Genomic DNA, 20,146 nt, shown 5'->3' on the forward strand with positions numbered 1-20,146 from the left:
CAGGAAAGGTCCAGACTCCATCCTGAGGCCTGGCCCCTGCCAGCTGCTTTCTCCAAGAACAAGCCTGTGCTGGGCAGCTCTTGGGCTGGCAGAGCCAAAAGCCAGTGACAAACAAGGAACCCAAGCCTCTACCTGACCCAGAGGTGTGTGCTGACAAGCTCACCTTTCCTAGGGCACTCCTGTGTGTTCAGCATCAGGGCACAGCCCGGCTGGGCCCCACCCGGGCACACCTGCACTGCTCACCTTGGGAGGGTGGGGTACCAGGTCAGCCCAACCTCTGCAGACAGAGGAGTATGGTGGAGTCGGGGGCTGTGGAGAGGACACGTGAATCCAATAAAAACAGTGACAATTGGAGCCAGACTCCCAGGGTCTCTAAGGCACGACTCATGCTGGGGCTCCATGGGGATGGGGCTGAAACACTTCCTTGGAGTTGGGGAACCCAGCTCTCCTTCCCATGGAGCCATCCACCCCCGCAGTTCTGGGGAAGGGGTAGAGGCCGCTGGGCAGAAAAGGAAAGAGACAAACAGGAGAACCTGGCAGGTAAGGGTGGGAGGTGGCTGGGGGTTAGGTCCCATCCTGGCCCTGAGACATGCCTCGCTGGAGGCACAGAGTCAAACTTGAAAGTTCTTCCCAGACTCTTCCTGGCCCTTACCCCCACCCCAGTAACACTGGAAAGCTTCCATTAGGATCATTAACATGGTCTCGGTATTGCCATCACAAACGAAATCCAATTCACTTTGTGAGCATAAAGAATGGGGGTGAGCCCCACGTCTAACCTGCAGGCTGCACCATCAGGCACATGCGCTATCTTCATGGAAGAGAGGCCTGCCTAGCATTGGGAACTTTCTGGAAACTCCACTCAGCTGCTTGCACCCTGGCAGACTAACAGAATTCTAACTGTCCTTCTTTCCCCACCCCCCCCCCCAACAAATTATAAAAATCAATCACATGTTAATTTTTTTTTTTTTTTTGTAAACAGTCTTACTCAAACTAAGATTGAGAATGCCAAAACTGGTGTTTCTCCCCAAGGTAAAAACCAGTGAGGCGCCCTACTGCCTACTGGCCTTCGCCCGCAGAGGTCGGGTGGCTGGTCAGCTGTCTCTGGACAGCCTGCAGCTCCCTCCTCAGGCAGAAGGCCCTGGCTCCTGCAGACCAGTGCCCAGAGGCCACCTCCCCACCCCTGGGCCTGCCCCAGCCCCGGAGGCAGCACAAGCCACCCACTCTCCCGCCAACATTCACAGGCGTTGTAAAGAAACATAAAACATCTAAAACGCTACTGAGTCTGCAACCAGGGCCCAAGCTCATCCTGCTCAGGCCCAGAGCCCTCGAGGGGCTCATGCCTCTCCTTGGCGGGGCAGATGCTGCACCTCGGCTGACCGACGGCAGCTCAGATCTCAGACTCCCGTCTGTAAGGCCGCTGCTCAAGGGCTGTGCTGGCCTGCGGCCTGTCAAAGTCACGCCTGGCCTGGGGGCCGAGGCTGTCTTGCTCTCCGTCCACCTCGTCCTCCTCGTCACGGCTCAGGAAGGCCAGCTCATTCTCATAGCAGAAGGAGTTGGTGCTTGGCAGCAGGAACTTGTTCTCCACCAGGTCCTTGGCACTGCAGCGGGGCGTGGATGGCACCTCGTAGGTCTTGTGGAAATGCGAGTAGTCGATCTTGTACTGGTTCTTCTCCTCAAAGAGGACAGGCTCAAAGCGGTGGCCCCACAGGATCTCGTTGGCCAGGTAGGAGCTGCGGGCCTGCGTGGTCATGGCCGTGGCCTCCACCATGCCCTCCAGGATGACCACGATCTCGAAGTCATCCGTTTCCAGGTCCTGCCGGCTGATGCCGAACAGAGGGCTGGCCTCGTCAATCTCGTGCAGGATGGTGATGGGAGACACCAGGAAGATGCGGTCCAGGCCCTTGTCAAAGCCGACATCAATGTCGATCTGGTCCAGCGGGATGTACTCGCCCTCCTCCGTGACCCGGGGCTTGATGAGCTGGGCGCGCACGTGGGCCTCCACGATGTGGCTCTTGCGTAGATTGCCCACGCGCCACATGAGGCAGAGCTTGCCGTCACGCAGCGCCACCACCGCATTGTGGCTGAAGAGCAGCGTCTGCGCGCGCTTCTTGGGCCGCGCCATCTTGGCCATGATGGCGCCAATCATGAAGGAGTCGATGATGCAGCCCACGATGGACTGCGCCACCACCATGAACACGGCCACCGGGCACTCCTCGGTCACGCAGCGCAGCCCGTAGCCGATGGTGGTCTGCGTCTCGATGGAGAAGAGGAAGGCTGCCATGAAGCCGTGTACCTGCAGCACGCACGGCGTGCGGCCGTGCGCCTCCGCGGGCTCCAGGTCCCCGTGGGCCACCGCAATGACCCAGAAGATGACCCCGAACAGCAACCAGGAGGCGAGGAAGGCCAGCGAGAAGATGAGCAGCATGTAGCGCCAGCGGATGTCCACGCACGTGGTGAACATGTCCGCCAGGTAGCGCTGCGACTTCTCATCCATGTTGGCGAACTCGATGTTGCACTGGCCGTTCTTCTTGACGAAGCGATTCCGGCACCGGCGCCGCGTGTGCACCTTGCCATTGCCGAAGCCGTTGGCGCCCGACATGGTGACCAGGTGCAGCCCGTCCTCCTCTGAAGACACGATGCTGTAGGGGTTTGTGCGGCCGGACGCAGTCATCCAGGAGGTGGGGGCAGCGGGACCCCGCTCGACCCCAGACTGGCTCAGGGTTGGGCAGCTCCTGCAACAGAGAGGAAGGCAGGGCTGATAGCCTGCCTGGTAGCCGCCCCCCTCCCCCCCACCTCCATGCCTCAGCCCCCGGCCCAGCCATGGTTGCGAGACCCAGACTCACTCACAACCAGCTCCTGGTCCCCCCTCCCATCTTAGCCAGCTCCTTGCCTTCCTCCTTCCTCCCAGCTGCTCCAGACAAGAACCCTGGGTTCTTCCTTAGTCCCCCTTTCTCCCACCAAGGGCTCTGCTTTCCAAAATATTCAGGATTCAGGATCCATCTCCTTCTTCTACCCTCCTGGCCTGAGTCCTTGAAATCACCCACAAAGACCAGCCTGAAAGCCACCATGCTGGCCTTCCTGCTCCCACCCTGGTGCCAGTGGTCATGGCAGCCACCAGGAGTCAGTCCATCTCGTCTCCAGCCTTGCCCTTGCTCACCCCGGGGCCCACCTGGACACCCTCCTCCAAGCCCTGGCTTTTTTTTTTTTTTTTTTTCATTTTAGGTAATTTTATTATTTTTTCCATTTATTTTTATTAGTTGGAGGCTAATTATTTTACAATATTGTAGTGGTTTTTGCCATACATTGACATGAATCAGCCATGGAGCCTATTATACAGAGTGAAGTAAAAAATAAAATTTATTTAACTTTTTCCACTAAAGATATAATGTACATTTGTTATATAAATTTAAGCATGTAAAAGATAGATATTACTAACAGCTTTACCATTATCAATAACAAGGATTATTTCTTCTACATTTTTACCATGATGTTAAAAACAAAACAGTTGAAGTCATATTCTGCCTATGTGAATTTTGCCTGGGATTGTGAAATTTTTTCAAATTAAAAATTGTCATTATCACTTCCTAACCATTTAAGTGTACATGTCCAAAGCCTTTCTATATATCTTAAAGCATTAACTCGAGGGCAGTATTTTTTCATCTTAAATAAATTCTATATATTAATTAGTAAAAATGCGTGTACTGTGTTTGTATGGTATTGGGGGAAGAAAAGAAATGGTAGCCTGTGTGCTATTTAATGATGATTACTGATAATGAATTGTTCCATATATTTCCTAAATGAGTTTACATTTTATACTAACATCATGCTGCAATGTTTTGCTTAGAATTAATAGATCTATCTTAATAAAAAAGAAAATAGTCTTATTATTCTTCACATATAGAAAAACTTTTTCTGTGTGATAAAATCTTTTGATATATAAGTAATTTATTGTCAAGGTATATATAGAAAGAATTTAATAATAGCTATAGGGTGTTTAGAGTATGGTTATTCACTGAGGTATGACAAATAAGGTCACTGTAAGGTAAGTTTGAGACATCATTATATTTCATTTGGTAGAGCTGACCTAGAAGACTTTTAAAAGCAGAGTATGCACTTGTACCTGCAGTTAGGTGATTCATTAAAGGAAAACTTATCCCTCATCTCAGTTTAATGTCATATTCTGGAGGATTGTCCCTTATTTGACCCCCATATCCGAACTCTTCTATCCAAAGGCCTATCCACTAGAGTTTGGAACACAATTTCAGCCACCAGTTACCAATACCTCTTTCTCTTTTGACTTTAATCCTGTCTCTCAGTTTCTTCTGTGTTTGGCTCAATGGGTTGTTGAGCTTCATGCTCTCTTGTTCATACGGACTTTTCTTTACCTAAACAAAGCAACTAGGAGTTCTGGGATTTTTTGTGAGACATTACTTGTAACTTCCACATCAATCAGAATATATCTTTACATACCCTATGTCTTAGTATTTGTCTGAACTTAGATTGCAATTTTGAATGTCTGCAGGGCACTTAAAGCTTACTTTCTTTTTTTTTTTATTATTAGTTGGAGGCTAATTATTTCACAACATTTCAGTGGGCTTTGTCATACATTGATATGAATTAGCCATAGAGTTACACGTATTCCCCATCCCGATCCCCCCTCCCACCTCCCTCTCCACCCGATTCCTCTGGGTCTTCCCAGTGCACCAGGCCCAAGCGCTTGTCTCATGCATCCCACCTGGGCTGGTGATCTGTTTCACCATAGATAATATACATGCTGTTCTTTCGAAACGTCCCACCCTCACCTTCTCCCACAGAGTTCAAAAGTCTGTTCTGTACTTCTGTATCTCTTTTTCTGTTTTGCATATAGGGTTATCTTTACCATCTTTCTAAATTCCATATATATGTGTTAGTATGCTGTAAAGTTCTTTATCTTTCTGGCTTACTTCACTCTGTATAATGCAAGTCATGGCTTTGATGCCTCGGGGGCATCTCCCAGGGCCTCCCTGCACCTGAGAAAACTATACACCCCCCAGAACCCCACTCGACTCCCACACATTCCCCCTGACCACAACAACAGCTTGCTCGGGGCTGCACAAGCCATCCCACCATGAGACCACCAGCTCCCTGAGTACAGGGGTTTGCTGTTTGTTCACAGCAGTTTCACTCTTGGGGCCTGGACCTGGGCCTGATGGACACCCAAAGCTGGACCCACCACCCTCCTGACACTCACACTCTCCCTCAGGTGCCTATTCTCACTGCCCATAAGCTAGGCCTGTGGCCTCCCCATCACCAAAGGTGGCTAGAAGGGGGCCCATGAGTTAGCCTCCAGGGGGGTCACTGACTGCTGACCTCAGCCTGGGGACCTCTGCCACCCCTGCCTTCCTCAGCTCTAAATAAGAGCATGTGGGGAGCACTCAGAAGGGTCCTCAGCACCTAGTTGGCAAACACACTCACACACTGGGCAGTCCCAGGCCACACCCCACGGCACTGTTCCCATGGCCAGACACTGCTGGGGGCAAGCATCTGGGCCCCAGATGCACAGGTAGCTGCCCCTCACCATGGCCCTGCTGGCTCTGGATGTGTAGACGGGAGATCCCAACTCCACCTGGCCCCATGGGTGGGCACTAAGGCCATGTGGCTGTCCGTGTCAGACACCAAGCGAGAACGGCATAGCAGGACACTGATGGGCCCCATGCCCCCCTCCCCCAAACCCCAACCCAGTCACACCACAAAGTCAGAGTCAGACAAGCCTGGGAGCGCTTGAGTGCACTGAGATGCTGAGGCCCCAGAGAAGTTCCCAGGGCAGCCGGTCCACGAGAAAGAGAATGGAGGTGACAGCCAGGAGCTGGCAAAGTTGGGATCAGTCCTGGTCTGTGGGACAGGGTACAGCCAGAGCTGCAGAGAGGGCACCACCTCTGACCTCTGCTCCAAACACCTGGGAGAAGGTGAAGGTGGAGCCCACTCAACCAGCCAGGCTGCAGACCCCTCCGGGCTCCATCCGGTTGCCAGTGTCACTGGATCCCCAGGTCTGGCAAGTACACAATGCTCCCAGCTCATCCATCCACAGGGAGAGCAGGCCAGACCCGTCAGCAAACACTCTTGGGTCACTCCTCAGCAGCCCAAGGAGGTAACTACTGTGGCTATTTCTACTCTCTGGATGGAGTTTCAGAGAGGTCAAGTGACTTTCCCCAAATCACATAACCACTAAGCAGGAGAGCTGAACTCAGAACTACTTCTGTCTGACACAAGGTCTGTCAGTGTGGGGACCCCAGGCTCTGCGGCAGCTCTCCTCACACTGCCATTCTCCCGTACAGATGCTCCAGCTGACTACCTCACCCTGGGTCTGAGGAGCTGAGGCCTGAGGCTATAATGGTGGGCTCTGCTTCTGCCTGGGCCAGCAGGCAAGGAGCCGGTGGTGGGGGTACCCCAGGGACTGTGCCTGGAAGACAGCCCAGCCCAAGATTCCTGGGCCTTCCAAGTGGAGGTGACCAGGATGGGGCACTCAGAAGCCGGCAGCATGCCACCGGATTGCAAGGGGCAGGTCTGTGTGGCCGGGAGGACTTGTGGGATGTCCAACAGATCACGGCTGCTTTGGGTAAGGCTCTGAGCAGCTTGAGGCCTGTAACGGGGACAGAATAAAAAGAATCAAAGGCCAGGAGAGCCCAAACTGGCACGACTGTTCCCAGCAGCTGGGCAGCCTCACATGGAGGCTGTGACTTGGCCAGCTCCCAGGCAGGTGGCGGGTGTCACAGTGACCACTGGCTTCTCTACCTGGGCTGGGTGCCTATGCCCCACCCAGACCTTTTCTATTGATGTTTCTCCTAAAACCATAGAGAAAATCCACAGGCCACATTCATAGCCACTCCCCCACTATTCAGAGTTGGAAACTGGTACTTGGAGCAAAGTCACCCAGGCAAAGACCCCCGGAAGCCAAGGAGCAGAGACACAGCAGACAGCTCTGTGTGCCCATGTGTGCATGTGTGTGTGTGCATGAGATGCCAGGGGTGTGGGGAATCCTCGCAGGCACTTGATGAACACACCACCACAAAGAAAGGCTGAGAAAAGGACCCACAGTAGGAGTCCTGGCACCACAAACTTGCCAAACATTCAGGGACCCTCCATACACAGAAGAAGGCAAGACTGCAGGGCTCTGTGGTCTTCAAGGACTTGGTTTAAGAAATGTGGGGGACATCCCTGGTGGTCTAGTGGCTAGGATTCTGCATTTCTACTGCAGGGGACCTGAGTTGGATCCTGTCTCTGGTCTGGGAACTAACATCCCAAAAGTTGCAGGGCATGGCCAAAAAAAAAAAAAAAAAAAAGAAAAGTGGGACAATATCCTCAACAAGGGAAGTACAGGCCTATCTGGCTCCTGCTCAACAGGTGCATACGGTTAGATTAGACAGACAGGAAGCTAGATTTGCTTTGCTGGAAGAGGCCTTAGCAAGTAAGGAGGCTAGCTCTCCATTTTATAAGTGGGAAAACTGAGGCTGAGAATTGTTCCAGTCACAAAACACCTCGTGGGCCAGGATGAGATACATAATAAAGACAATAGTTAATACCACAGCAGTTGGAAGCCCAGGTTGACCGGCGGGGGTCCCAGATGTTGCTAGGAGGGGAAGGGGAGGCACTGGGATCTCCCACCTGAGCCAGGGCAGGCGACTACAACAGTGGAGGTGGGATGTGAGGCACCCCCAGTGGGCTGGACCCAGAGACCCCCAAGGGGAGGCAAACCTGTCCTGATCCCAGCGTCTCCAGAGCCGGCATGCCCGCCGGCCACAGCACCCACACACAGAGGCTCCAGCAACCAGAAGGCTCAGTGTACCAGCAGGGACTGGGCTGAGAGCTTTTAGGCAGGCAGCTAACACATGACTACCGGTGGGGCCGAGTCATCAGGAGGTGCCTCCGGATGGAGTGGGCCACCCTCTGCCAGGTCCCCTGAGGCTCTGGGCCTCAGGTTTCTGCAGCATCTGAGAGGAGACCGGGGTGAAGCCAAGAAAGCACTGACTAGTTGGGTCGATAGAGGGGTCACTGAGGAGGTGCTCAATGTCCCCCTCCCTGGGAGGCTTCCCAGGTGGCAGGACCCCTTCATAGATGTGAACAGAGTGATTAGTATTTGTCAGGCAGTTACTACCTGCCAGGCACTAAGAGCTCAAACAACTCATGTAATCCCTTCTTATGACTTTCTGGGTGAGGAAACTGAAGCTCAGAAAGCTTGAGTCACTTACCCAGGGTCACATAGCCTTTCATAAGTGAGCACCTAGTGTGGAGAGTTGAAGAGAACTCAACTCCCCATCTCCTTATCTCCTCCAGGCCCCAAGGCCAGATTGTGGACATGACACTGTATTCCTAGCCTCAGTCCTCAGGGTCCCTGCAATGCCACGTGGTGATAAGACACAAATAGTCTCTCTCTCGGCACACAAAAGCAGAGGCAAGACCCTCACCAGCACTCCTGATCTACGGCCATTCAGGCCCTGCTTGGAACCCAGGGAAGGGACACTCACTACCTCATGGTCAAGTCCTTACAAGTCCACGGTCAACTGGAAGAATCCTTACAAAGCACTTGTCTCAGGGAAAGCCAGCATGTAGCCTACCAACACTTCCTCCCCAGTCCATGCCCAAAGCAGACATCATTAATCCATCACAGAGAACTTTCTCACTACAGCCTGTGGTGGCCATGTCCTCTTTTCTAATCCAAACACTATCTCTCAGACTCAGCACAAGGGCTTGAAAAATGCAACCCTTCATCTGCAGGTGGGGAGACGGAGGCTCTGAGAAGGGTGCCCTTGCTCAGTCAAGAGGGAGCAAGAGGTCTGGGCCAGGCTTGGAGGGTGCACCTCAGGGAGACAGGGCAGCTCAGGGTGCAAAGGTGGGACAGGGCCATCCCTGGGGTGGGGAGGGCAGGCTGGCACCTCAGAGTCCAGTAAGCAGGCTAAGGCTGGTTGGGGAGAGCCCAACACTTCTGCCGTCACAGTCTGGGGTGATGATGACCATCTCCTGTTCCTGCCCACCTTCCCCAGACACAGTCCTTCCCCTTCCCCAGATATCACCCCCAGGCTGTAAACATTTGGAGTCAACACTGTGCAGGCCTTCAGGGTGGGGCCCCTGCAGGGTCCATGTGATGTCTGAGGAGAGCTTTGTACTGGTGATGGGCCTGGCCGATGCTCAGCTGTCCCTGGGGCCTCCCCACTTCCAGGCCCACCTGCCCAGTTTCCAGCCACCAACATACAGTCTTTCCGCCTGTGCAGTGGCAAGCCAGAGAGCAGCTCCCCCACTCCAAAGAGCACACTTGGGGCGCCTGCTCTACTAAAGCTCGCAGGGTCCCTCAGGCCTGGGCCTTCATCAGGCCTCTGGGCTGCTCCACAGCAGGGACTCCCAACCCTTAGCCCACCAGCCCTACGTCCTCCCAGCACTGCAGAGCCAACAGGCTCCTCCTCTTCTCCAAAGCTTAGCCCCTCCCCTCAGTCTCCTTCTTTCCCCACACTCCCAGCACCCTATGGGGTCACTGGGTAGCCCAATCATTTCCCAAGTCACCCCAGCAACAGGGCTGGCCACCTCCCTCCTCCTCAGCCCCCAAATCCACTCCCTCCCCAGGCCCTGTGCATTTTATCTCCTGAATGATCAAAGCCATCCACCCACTCCTTGTCCATAGACCCCTCCTGTCCAGGCATTCCTATCTGGACACTGCAACAGGCTCCTTATGGATGTTCCTGTGGTGACCCTCACCCCACATGGTCTGGTCTCCAAATCACAGCTAATGGGAATGCTGGAAATCCATCGGTTAGGAACCAGTGGAAGCCCACCACTTCCCTGAGGCCCTTTTAGATTTCTCCAGCCCTGGGCTTCTTCTGTTAGGACCAGAAGGTGCTTTTCCACCTTGTGTGAGAGTTGGTTTTGCCTTGGCCCCATCTCTGGCCAATCTCAGAAGTCCAGAGAGATTGAGGAAGGCCTGGAACAGAGCGGGCACCCAGTAAATGTTTGCTGCTCAGACAAAGACAAGGGAATAAGCTGCTGAACAGAAGCATAGATGAGGAGATGGATGAATCAATGAATGAGGAGACCGTTACATGTACCAGTGGGTGGTCAAGCGTGTAGATGGATAAACAGGGCTGACAGGTGGATGGATGGATGCAGGATGACTAGAGGGGTGGATCAGTTAGGTGGGTGAGAAACGTCTGGATGAGTTGGGTGAACAGATGAGTGGGTGGATGGATGTTTGGGTGGATGGATGTTTGAGTGGATTGGTGGATGGGTGGATGGACTGAGCGGATGGATGGATGGATGGACAGAGTGGGTGGATGGATGTTTGAGTGGATGGATGAATGAGTGGAAGGACAGATGAATCTATGGATGGGTAGGTGGGTGGGTGGATGGATGGATGAATGGGTGACTGGATAGCTGGCAGGGGAGGTGAGTGGATGGAAGGATGGCTGGATGGGTTGGGTAGGTAGATAAAGAGTTAGATGGATGGAAGATGGATAGAGGGTGGATGAGAGGTCACATAGGTGGGTGGATAGGTGGATGGGCAGGTGGGTAAAGAGATGAGTGCCTGGATGGAAGGATGACTGGGTGGACAGGTGTACATCCATGACCCAATCTTACCTCTGGAACTCTATCTTCTAAGTAATGGTGCTCACCAAGCAAGTGACTGTCTTCAAGGCTGCACTAGCAGTGGCTGCCATGTCCCCACCAGCTGGAGAGGCCTCAGTGGCCAGAAGACCCTGAAGATGACAGAGCACAGTTACCATTCTCCTTGGTGGGGGGAGCTCAACAGTTATAAACTTCCACACAAACCCCCATTTCTGCTTGCTTTCCCAGGACCCCGTGGAAGGTGGAGGACCCTGTGAGTCTGTTCATAACAACCCTTCAGAGAAAGGCAGTATGATGTGGGCCCCCAGAGAAAGTGACTGCTGACAGTTACTGAATGCCTATTGCATGCCAGACACTTGGTAGGTGCTTCACAGACACCAACTCAGGTAAGCCTCACGACATTGGAACCCTATGAAGTCGGAGTCACTGCTGCTCCTGCTGCAGAGACAGGGGCACCATGGTGGTTCTCCTCAGTCACTGAGGACCTCAGGGTGCGGCCTGTGCACTCGGATACCTGCAGAGCCTTCAGCACGCCAACCACTGAGGTCAGGGCAGTGAGCAGGGGGACGGAGGCATCAGGGAGTCTTTGGAGGCGAGTCCACCTGAGATGTCCTCTGGCCACGGTGCCCATGCAGGCCACTCTCTCGCAGCCACCACTGGCGGGCGTCCACAGTCACGCTGGATCTTCCAGCTGGGATTAAGGGAACTGGTGGTGAGTCAGCCCCACATCACAAGCCTTCTGAGGCAGCACCAGTGGTGGGTTTAGAAGCACACAAACCCAGTTTCAGTTGCAACTCTGCCTCTCCTCATATGCCACCAGCCGTATGACCTTGGCTGAGTCACTTCCTGGCTCGGGGCACCTGCTCGAGCTTTTAGGAGGTGGCCTGGCTGGTCTCCCTTCACTCCGGGCTCACCTCAAGACACCTAGCCCTCAGCCCCCTGCTTCCCCATCTCTCATGGTTCCCAAAGCGGCAGCCAGGGGCCTTGCCATTGGCCCCTCTAAAACCAATGGAGGCTCGACCCCAGACTCCCATCAGGCAGCTGGACTTTTGACAGGAGAACCAGTTCCAGGGCTTCTGACCTCTTGTCCTTCTCCTGGAGTGGACACCTACTGTGTCTGGCCCTGGGTGCTGGGTTCCTGGCCTCAGTGATACTCCAACCTTCACAGCCCACCCTGAGGGACAGATGGGAAAACTGTGGCTGAGAAGAGCGAGGTCACCAAGAGCTGGAACTCTGAGCAGGGGAGATGACACCCGGCCATGGGGAGGGCAGACGGAGGAGCGCCTGCCTCCCACTTCCTGGCATCATTCGGCCTGCCTGCCCAGGGCTCTTTCAGCCTCTGCCTCCCTGCTCCCTAAAACCGGCTTTCTCCTGTGAGGGAAGCAAAACCAGCTCCACAGGGAGGAGGCGGAGCCTTCGAGCAGAGCAGGGACTTGCCCCAGGTCACAAAGACACAGAGTGAGCGGCAGCTCAGGGACAAGAGCCCAGGATCTGACACCCACCCAGCACTCCGTCTTCCCCTGCAGTGGCCACAGCCCATGAGACAGATGTGACCCCCAACCCTCGGAGGTTCACTAAACATGTTCCCGAGGGGGGGGTCCACAGTCCTCAACAGGGAAGGTCAGCACAGGGGCAGGGTCTTCAGCTAACGGGGATGACGTGACATGACAGCGAGACTGTCCCTCGGCCTCCCAGCAAGCGAGGGGAGCCCTCCGCTTTTCCCCCAGGACCGTCCTGTCAGTCAGGGGCGGGTCCCTTCCCCTTCCTGCTCAGCTGTGCTCCAGTGCCATGGGGGGAGTGCACTGGGCACAAGCCGGGCACCACGCGGCTCCACCACCGCAGTCACCGTCCTCACCAATGACAGCCTCCGCTGGAGGGTGGTGCTCGGGGCCCAGCGAGCCTCAGCCCAGCATTCAAGGCCTGATCACCCCCTAGCTCCCAGTGGGAACTTCCCTGAGCCTCAGGCTTCTCATCTGCAAAACGGGGAGGCTACAAAGAGGGTCTCCAGTGCAGCAGATGCACAGTAAATGCCGAATGTCCCAGTGTTCTAAGAGGATGACACCCTCCTGTGTGGCCCGGTGTGTTGCTCTCAGGATGCACCCAACAGGCACTGAAGCAGGAGAGGCCTGAGCTTTGTAGGGGTTGGGTCTGGCCTCCCTGCCCCCACACCCCAGCTCTGTGCCCGGGGTGTCATCTCTGGCAAGGGTGCCCAGTAAGTGCCGGCTACAGGAACCACAGCGACCACAACCCCTCAGGCCCCTCAGACTCCGTGGCCTGGAGACAGGGGCTGGATGCACTGACCACAAGGCTAGGCTGAGCCAAGTGGCCGGGAGGGATAAATGTCCACTCTCTGAGCCCCGAGGTGAAGCCAGGGCAGGAAGTTCTGGCCCCCAGTGTGGAAGACAGGTCATGCCAGGCACCAGGAAATACTTCCGAGGGTATTTTTATCTTGAGAACATCCTTCCACGAGGAGTAGGAGAAGGAGGGAGACAGGGTGTCCTTGGCCCCAGGCCCCTGGAAGCAGCAGAGGACAGAGGCTTCTGGTGCCCTTTGCTAGAGTGGCCATTATAGACTGCCCCATCCCTGGGCCTCCTTGGGTCCCGGGGCCAAGTGGAGCCGGGGGTGTCTTGGGCTTGGGTTACTCATGCGGCCCCCAGCTCTGCTCAAAGTCACTGTGTGACCTAGGGCAGGCCCCCATCCCTCTCTGGACCTCCCTCTGAGAGGCAAACTTTCCTGAGGGCTCGCTCACTGCTGGACTCAGCTGGGCACCAGGAGCTCTGTGATGGACCAGCAGCGTCTGTCGACAAGGGGCACCTCATCAAGCAGGAAGACAGCGAGCTAGGTAGCAGCCACAGCAGGCAGCATCAGAGGCACGGTCAGAGGCTTTAGAGGCCAGGGGAGGAGTATGACCCAGTCCAGGGGCAGGGGACTCCCTGGAGAGGGCCCAGCTGAGACTGACCACAGCACTGCCAGGAGCACTCAGGGTCCAGAGAGCAGGGTGCCCATTGGCTCTGCTCCTCACACACTGGGCCTTGGGCAAAGCTCGCCCAACTCCGAACTCTGTTCCTACTACACACAAGGGGACTGGCCCTTCCAGCACCTGCATTCAGGATCCTAAAGATTTGGGGCTGAGCAGGGTGTAGAAAGAGACCCTAGAAGCAGGGAGGCGATGTGCTGAGTGCCTGCGCACTTCACACCAATGCATGTAGAAGCAGAGGCCCTGAGAGGCCCTGCACGACATTTTAGTGAGTTTGGACTTGACCCCAAGGGCAATGGGGTGCCAGAGAAGAGTCTGAAAGTATAAAACCAGAGGCAGTATGGCTTGCATTCAACTCTTGTCTCTGTCCCTTCCTGGATGACCGTGAGCAAGTCATATAACTCTCTGAGCCCAGTTTTCTCACCAGTGAGATGGGATGAAGAATGTTATCTATTTCATGTCGTCATGATGGGTTTCATCAGGTTAGTACATGGAGTCATGGAGCTGGAAATATGCTGGTTCCCCCACGCCTTCCCACCACCAGATCTCTGAGCCTCTGACTCGCCCTGAAGGGGGAGGGTCACAGGTCCCTCCATGGAGGGCCTGGACTGGGTTTCACTCCAAGCAGGAAGGGGAGAGCAGATAGACAGGATGGGAGGGACCATGTGGTGAGCAAAGGCACTGTGGTGTCTGTTTTCCTTACAGCTGTAATTTATCAATCTTCAACTTAAGTCTCAAAACATTTTCTAAGTGTGCGCAGGAGAGCAGAGACCTGAGACAAAGGGACAAGAAACACCCTGGGACGTGAAAGGCCACGAAACAAAAGGTTGGAAAATTGGCCACCATAAAAATATTCATGATATTGCTTATTAAAATGCATTATAAGCAAAACGAAAGGTAAATGATAACGTTTGCTATAGAAAGGGCTGATATACTTAGTATATAACGGATTCTTATACATCAACAAGAGAAAAGGACACAGTGGGAATGTGAACCTCCCATCCTCAGCTGGGGACGTCTCAGAAATGTCCACACCCAGAGCCTCAGCCTGGGCTGGACCCTCACCTCAGAAAGCCCTGCTCTGCATTTCATCCTTCAAGTTCCAAGGATGCCTCCTCTACGAAGCCTTTCAAGATTTCCCTGGGTCCCCTGCTGCTCCCTGCCAGATCCCGGCAGCACGTTTCTTAGAACCCTAGAATCGAATGCCTAGCTTCTGCTGAGTGCCTGGCACTGCACCCAAGAACAGTCCAGGTGAGATGGCCCACATGTCTTTGAGCAAGGAGGAAGTAAGTTGCAGAGAGAAGCATTGTGTCCACCATCAGCAGGCCTTGCGCACTAGATCCAAGCCCCCCACCCACGACCTGGCCTCTGTCCCTCTGCGTCCAGCCACCTCCTCCCTAAGGAGCCCTCCTGACCGAGGGCCACTTGGCTTCACGGCAGGCTGGGCGCAGTGTGAGGCCTTCCAGCCAAAGGTCAGACAGAACACGGCCTGACTCCCGGCCTCAGTGACCCATGGACCTGGACGCTTGCTAGGGGAGCAGAGGGACAGTTGTTTTCTCAGCTTTCCTCTTCTCCCCGTCCTCATCTTGTAAATCTGTCTTTATTTTGGGTACAGAAGATTCACCAGGAAGGCCTGACAGACCTTTGAGGTCCAGGGTTCACCCTGGGATGGGCCTGAGGCTGTGCTCTGAGATCAGGAGTCCAGGAACAGGGTGGGCTTCCGGACGACCCATCATTCCACCCAGGATCCTCTGGAGAGCTGGGCTCCAGGAGCACAACCGAGGCCTTGGGCCTCCGCCTGCTCGACGGACAGGGCATTCACTCACTCAGCAGACACCGCCTGGGCCTCCACTGTATGCAGACATGGTGCTCAGGGCCAAGATTGCGTGGGGGCAAGGCAGACAAAAACCACGCTGGAGAGGAAAGAAGCGAGTCATACCTGAAGCAGAATGGCCACAGGAAGACCTCTGAGGGGGTGACATGGGACTTGAGGCCTACAGGAGGAGACAGCAGCGTTCTTGGAAATATGAGCAAGGACAAAGGCCTTGAGGCTGGGATGTCGCTCCCTGTGCTCAAGGAACTGGAAGGAGGCAGCGGGGCTAGAGCTGCGTGTGCCGGGGCACCCGAGCCTCCTCTTTCTCATCTGTCAGCAAGTAAGAACAATCCACGCCCCAGAAATGGTTTTTGGAGGAAACACTCCTGCCTTGCTCGAGGAGACCGAGGCTCAGGGTGGGAAGGCAGCAAGCTAGAGGGTATCTGACCCTCTGACTCACACAGCCTCACACTGGCTTCCGCCACAGACGCTTTTCCAACCCTAACAACTGGAACTGTGCACCCACGTGGACACTGTGACACGTGCTACTTGCACTCACACTATGGTTCCTTTGGATAGTCACAACAGACGGGCTCAGAGAGGGTGAGCACCATGCCCAGGGTCACACAGATGGTCCACCAGAGCTGGGTAGGAATCACTGGAGCCCAGATTCAGGGCCATGGAAACCAAGACTCAGGCACTGACCACATGTCTGGTCCCAATGTCTCCAGGAAAAGCCGCAGTTTTCTCCAAGGGGCTCAGGACTGCCTCCTACAGGAAGCTTTCCCTGGCTGCCTCTCCTTCAAGGCAAACCAGTACTGTGGGAAGGCAGGGGCTGCAGAGAGCCCAAGACTAGGGGACAGGGGCTTGGCGTCTGGACCGTATTAGGCCCAGCTGTGCTGTGTGGCCTTGAGCCAGTGACCCTCTCTGAGCCTGTGCCCAGGAAGATGAGGTAGATTGTGGGGGCGGTTTCCCCAAGAGCAGGAAGGGTGGCCACTGAGAGCCCCAGGAAAAGCTTTCTCCTACCTGGAACTTTTATTTAGCACCAACTGTGTGCACCTTTCAAGAATCCTGAGACTCTGCCCCAAGAGGAAGCAACAGGGTCAGAGAGACCCTGCCCCAAGTCTACAGGTTAGTCAGTGCCATCCTCAGGCCGGGCATCCTGGAGAGGTCATGCGTACCCAGGGGCTGGAGCACATGACCAGAAGCCAAGGGATGGGGAGGCTGCTCCCACCTTCATCTGAACCATCAGCACTGCCAGCGGCCGGGGCTGGGGAATCCTGCACACGGTCCCGGCCTTGCTGGCTCCAGCCTGCCCTCCTCTACCTCTGAGCTGCGTGTTTATATGACTAATCCTTGCCTCATTTCCAAATCTGTGAAAGGGACCCAGTTCTACTGCCTGCCTGTTAGTCTACACACAGTGCCCAGACCCCAGTTCAGCACACAAAGCTATGCACACGCATGTGTACACGTCCTGCGTGGACAGATGGCCTGGGGCGTGGGTGCATGTGACTCCAGTAGTGTCAGGGTGTGCATGCACGTGGCCCCAGTTTGTTTCCCCAGAAACAGATCTAGAGTGGAGGGTTTGGGAGCAGGCAGTTTACTTGGGAGGTGACCAGAGAAGGACAGTGCTGGAAGCAGGTGCTGTGGGAGCTGGAGGCTGCAGGGGCCGGGAGACAGGGTGCTGTGGTTCATCGCACAGCTGCGTGGCCAGAGGTGGCGCTCATGCAGAGACCAGGGCACGAGAAACAAAGCTCACACACTGATCGGTGCGCGTCTACACACCCCCGCTCCTCTAGGAACATCAGCAAAGGGGCCTGGGCTGTGTCCTCATGAGGGCACATCTGTGCCTCCATCACGCCAGTGCCAGACACCCTGGGGTGAGTCTCCATGTGTCTGTTCTTGCATGCATGTATCTGTATGTGTGAGCTGTGTGTACACACGTGTGTAGGAGGTGTGACACAGCCATGCACACATGTTCAGGCTACATGCATGTGCATGCACTGAAGTCCCTCACCTGACCCTGGCTGCAGCTGTGGGGTGAAGGAGATGGCTGGCCTGGTCACCCTGGTAATGTGGCAGGAGCTGACTAAGCTGGGGCATCCTTGGTTCAAAAGAAAAAAAAATCAAACCACTGAACACAAAGAGGAGCATGAGGGCTGAGAGGGCCAGGCTTGGCCCAGGCTCCACTCGCAGCCTGGCCTGTCTGTCCTTGAGCCAGTGAGGGCTGCCAGAGCCAGGACACGAGTGCTCGACCCAGTAGGCAGACAGTCGGTGGTGTGAGGTCCCTTCGGAGACCCGGGAGCCCACCCGGGAAGGCAGCAGGCAGGGACAGGGCCTGGGTGGGGCCGCCCTGCAGGTTCACCGGGCCCCAGGAGAGGGCGCTCCAGACGCCAGGCACACCAGGGCCGCCGGGCCGAGCCGCACGCGTCACCCTCTCCCGCCTGTTGAGGCGCTAACTGCACCGCCGCCTTGAGGCCGGGGCACTAACCCGGGTCGTGTGATGATTTATTCACGAGCTCCCGTCCCCTTCCCGTCCCCACGACCAGCTCGTCAGCCTCGCTGCCCTGCTGGCTGGGGAGGGAGGCGGATCCTTGCTCGCAAACATTGCCCGCTATTTATATCTCATCAGAGGGAACCAGCCGGGCGCCGCTCCCCGCAGGCAGCCACCCGGCAGCGTCAGGCGGAGTCGAGGTGCGCACACTCCTCGGGAGCCTGGGCCAGACCTCCGCTCACTGCTACAGGGGCTTTGCCCTGCCGGCTCACTGCGTCCTGGGAAAGCCCTCTGAGGGAGGGTCTGCTGCCGTCCCCAGCGGGCAGATAAGGAAACTGAGAGCTAAAGTGACTTCTCCAAGGCCACACAGCCTATAAGATGCAGAGCTGGGGACGAACCCCCAGCCAGGCCGCCCCCAAAGCCTGGGCCTTCGCTGCCCAGCACAGACCTCCCAAGTTGAGTCCCAGAGGCGGGGAACTCATTACGACTCCTGTTTTACAGAAGAGGAAACTAAGGCTCAGAGTGGAGAAGGGACTTGCCCACGGTCATGCAGCCAGGAAGGGAAGCCAGACACATGACCCTGGCTGGTAATGTGCCCCAATCCATGCCCTGGTGGCCCTCCAGTGCGTGCAGGGAGCAGCCCCCGGGGGGAGAGAATGGCTCAGCATAGCCAGTCCCCACTGCTACCTGAAGCGGAAGCCATGTGAGGCCCCTTCACCTTTCAAGGTGGCCCTGCCTCAACACCCAGCCACCTTCCAGACAGCTCTGGAGGCCAGCTTGCCAGGCTCCGGTGCCTCCAAGGGCCCAGCTGTCAGCACAGGGACAAGTGTGAAGAGGCTTGGCATCCTACTGCTAACCTCTGACCATCACCCTCACAGACAGGGGGCCCCTCACCAGGCCACAGCAGCACTGGATGGGGGATTCCGGGAATCCCTTGCCCATCCCCCAGGCATCCTGTATTCCCTGGCTTCTCTTGAGACCCTGGGAACTGAGCCAGCTAGAACTCTGGCTACCGAAGGGCAGTGCGGGCCCCTCTCAGGGCCTCAGTGTCCTCATCTGTAAGACAGGTGCACACAGGCCCTCTAGGGGGACTGGGCCCTTGAGATGTGGGGCCCAGCACCGGGCCTTCACACAGTCACCACTCAGCCTGTGGCCACAGGGTAGAGGCTTTCATGTCGACGTTTGCAAAGCGGGAAGCAGCCCACCTGTGACCCACAGGGTTGCATGGGCTTCGCAGTGTGCTGATTCTGGGCTCAGATTCCATCTCTCACTCTTTGGTTGCATGTCTAGGCACCTGGCAGCCCCTCTGAGCCATGGTCTCCCTGCCTTCCCGCAGGCCTGTCCAGGTGTCTGCCGGACTCCACTCCAGCCTCAGCAAGCGCCTGAGAGCCAAACAGCTCCTCATTCCACTCGACCCCAAGGTCAGGGCAGCAGACTCCTCTAAGGGACTCCTCCACCTCGGCCTCCCCTCGGGGCCCAGTGAGGGCCCACAGTGCCCCGGCCACAGGGCACGGCCCCTCCCTCCCATCCCCCAGCCAGTCCACAACCCTGCCTGTGTGCTGACTACGTGCAATCCTAGGGTTGCAGCTCAGACGAGGCCCAGAGGAAGCTCCGATGTGACTGCTTTGAGGACTGACAAGTTCATAAAGAGCCTAGAGAAGAGTGACCACCATCACCATCATGAGCAGCAGCAGCATTTCTGTGCCAGGCAACAGGGGGACAGCAGGAGGGACCCACTCACTGCAGCACTGGCCATGCTGTGCGCTCGTGGTCTGTTTCCAGACCTGCCAGGCCCCAGGAGTCCTCAAGCGTGACCAGGCATCCCTTTTCTGTGGCCCCAGCAGGGCCAAGAAAGGGTTTCTGGAAAGAAGATGAATGCATGTTTTCCAATGGTTCGCCTCTGGCAATGCTGAACCCCAGCAGCTCCCACTGGCAGGGTGCCAGCCACCGGCCAAATTCTGCCTCATCCCTCGGCCTGGGTCTGGGGCCACCCCCGACCCTCCATGGCCCCTGGGTTTCTCTGTGTCACACAAACCCTGGCCACACTAGGTATCCTGAGTTTCTGGATCTGATTCATCTCACCCAGCACAATGCCGGGCAGGAGCGAGGGCTGATGTCTGTGTGCAGAACCCGAAATGAGTGTGCACGCCCACCAGGACTTTATCTCTATGCTCTCCCTTAAGCCTCCCGAGAGTCTTGCTTTGACATGAGAAGAAACTGAGGCACAGGAAGGTGGCCTCTGAACGCTGAAGACTATGTAGGCTGTGACCAGCAG

The 20,146-nt window shown here is 55.9% G+C and overlaps 1 protein-coding gene across 3 annotated transcripts in view; it reads right to left on the reverse strand.

The window, feature by feature from the left end:
* Positions 1 to 944: 944 nt before the first annotated feature.
* Positions 945 to 20,146, reverse strand: part of KCNJ12 (potassium inwardly rectifying channel subfamily J member 12) — a 36,402-nt gene continuing 17,200 nt past the window's right edge. The window contains exons 2-3 of one of the 3 annotated variants that reach the window (XM_065910441.1): positions 10,600 to 10,718; positions 945 to 2,732 (exon numbers count right to left, since the gene is read on the reverse strand). In XM_065910441.1, coding sequence (XP_065766513.1) covers positions 1,388 to 2,671 — 1,284 coding nt within the window. In that variant the 5' untranslated portion in view covers positions 2,672 to 2,732; positions 10,600 to 10,718 and the 3' untranslated portion in view covers positions 945 to 1,387. Of the gene's footprint in view, positions 2,733 to 7,731; positions 7,775 to 10,599; positions 10,719 to 20,146 lie in introns of those variants that run through there. The other 2 variants (XM_065910442.1, XM_065910443.1) reach the window with 2 other exon arrangements.

Source organism: Muntiacus reevesi, chromosome 18, assembly GCF_963930625.1.
Source record: "Muntiacus reevesi chromosome 18, mMunRee1.1, whole genome shotgun sequence".
Taxonomy (NCBI): Eukaryota; Metazoa; Chordata; class Mammalia; order Artiodactyla; family Cervidae; genus Muntiacus; species Muntiacus reevesi.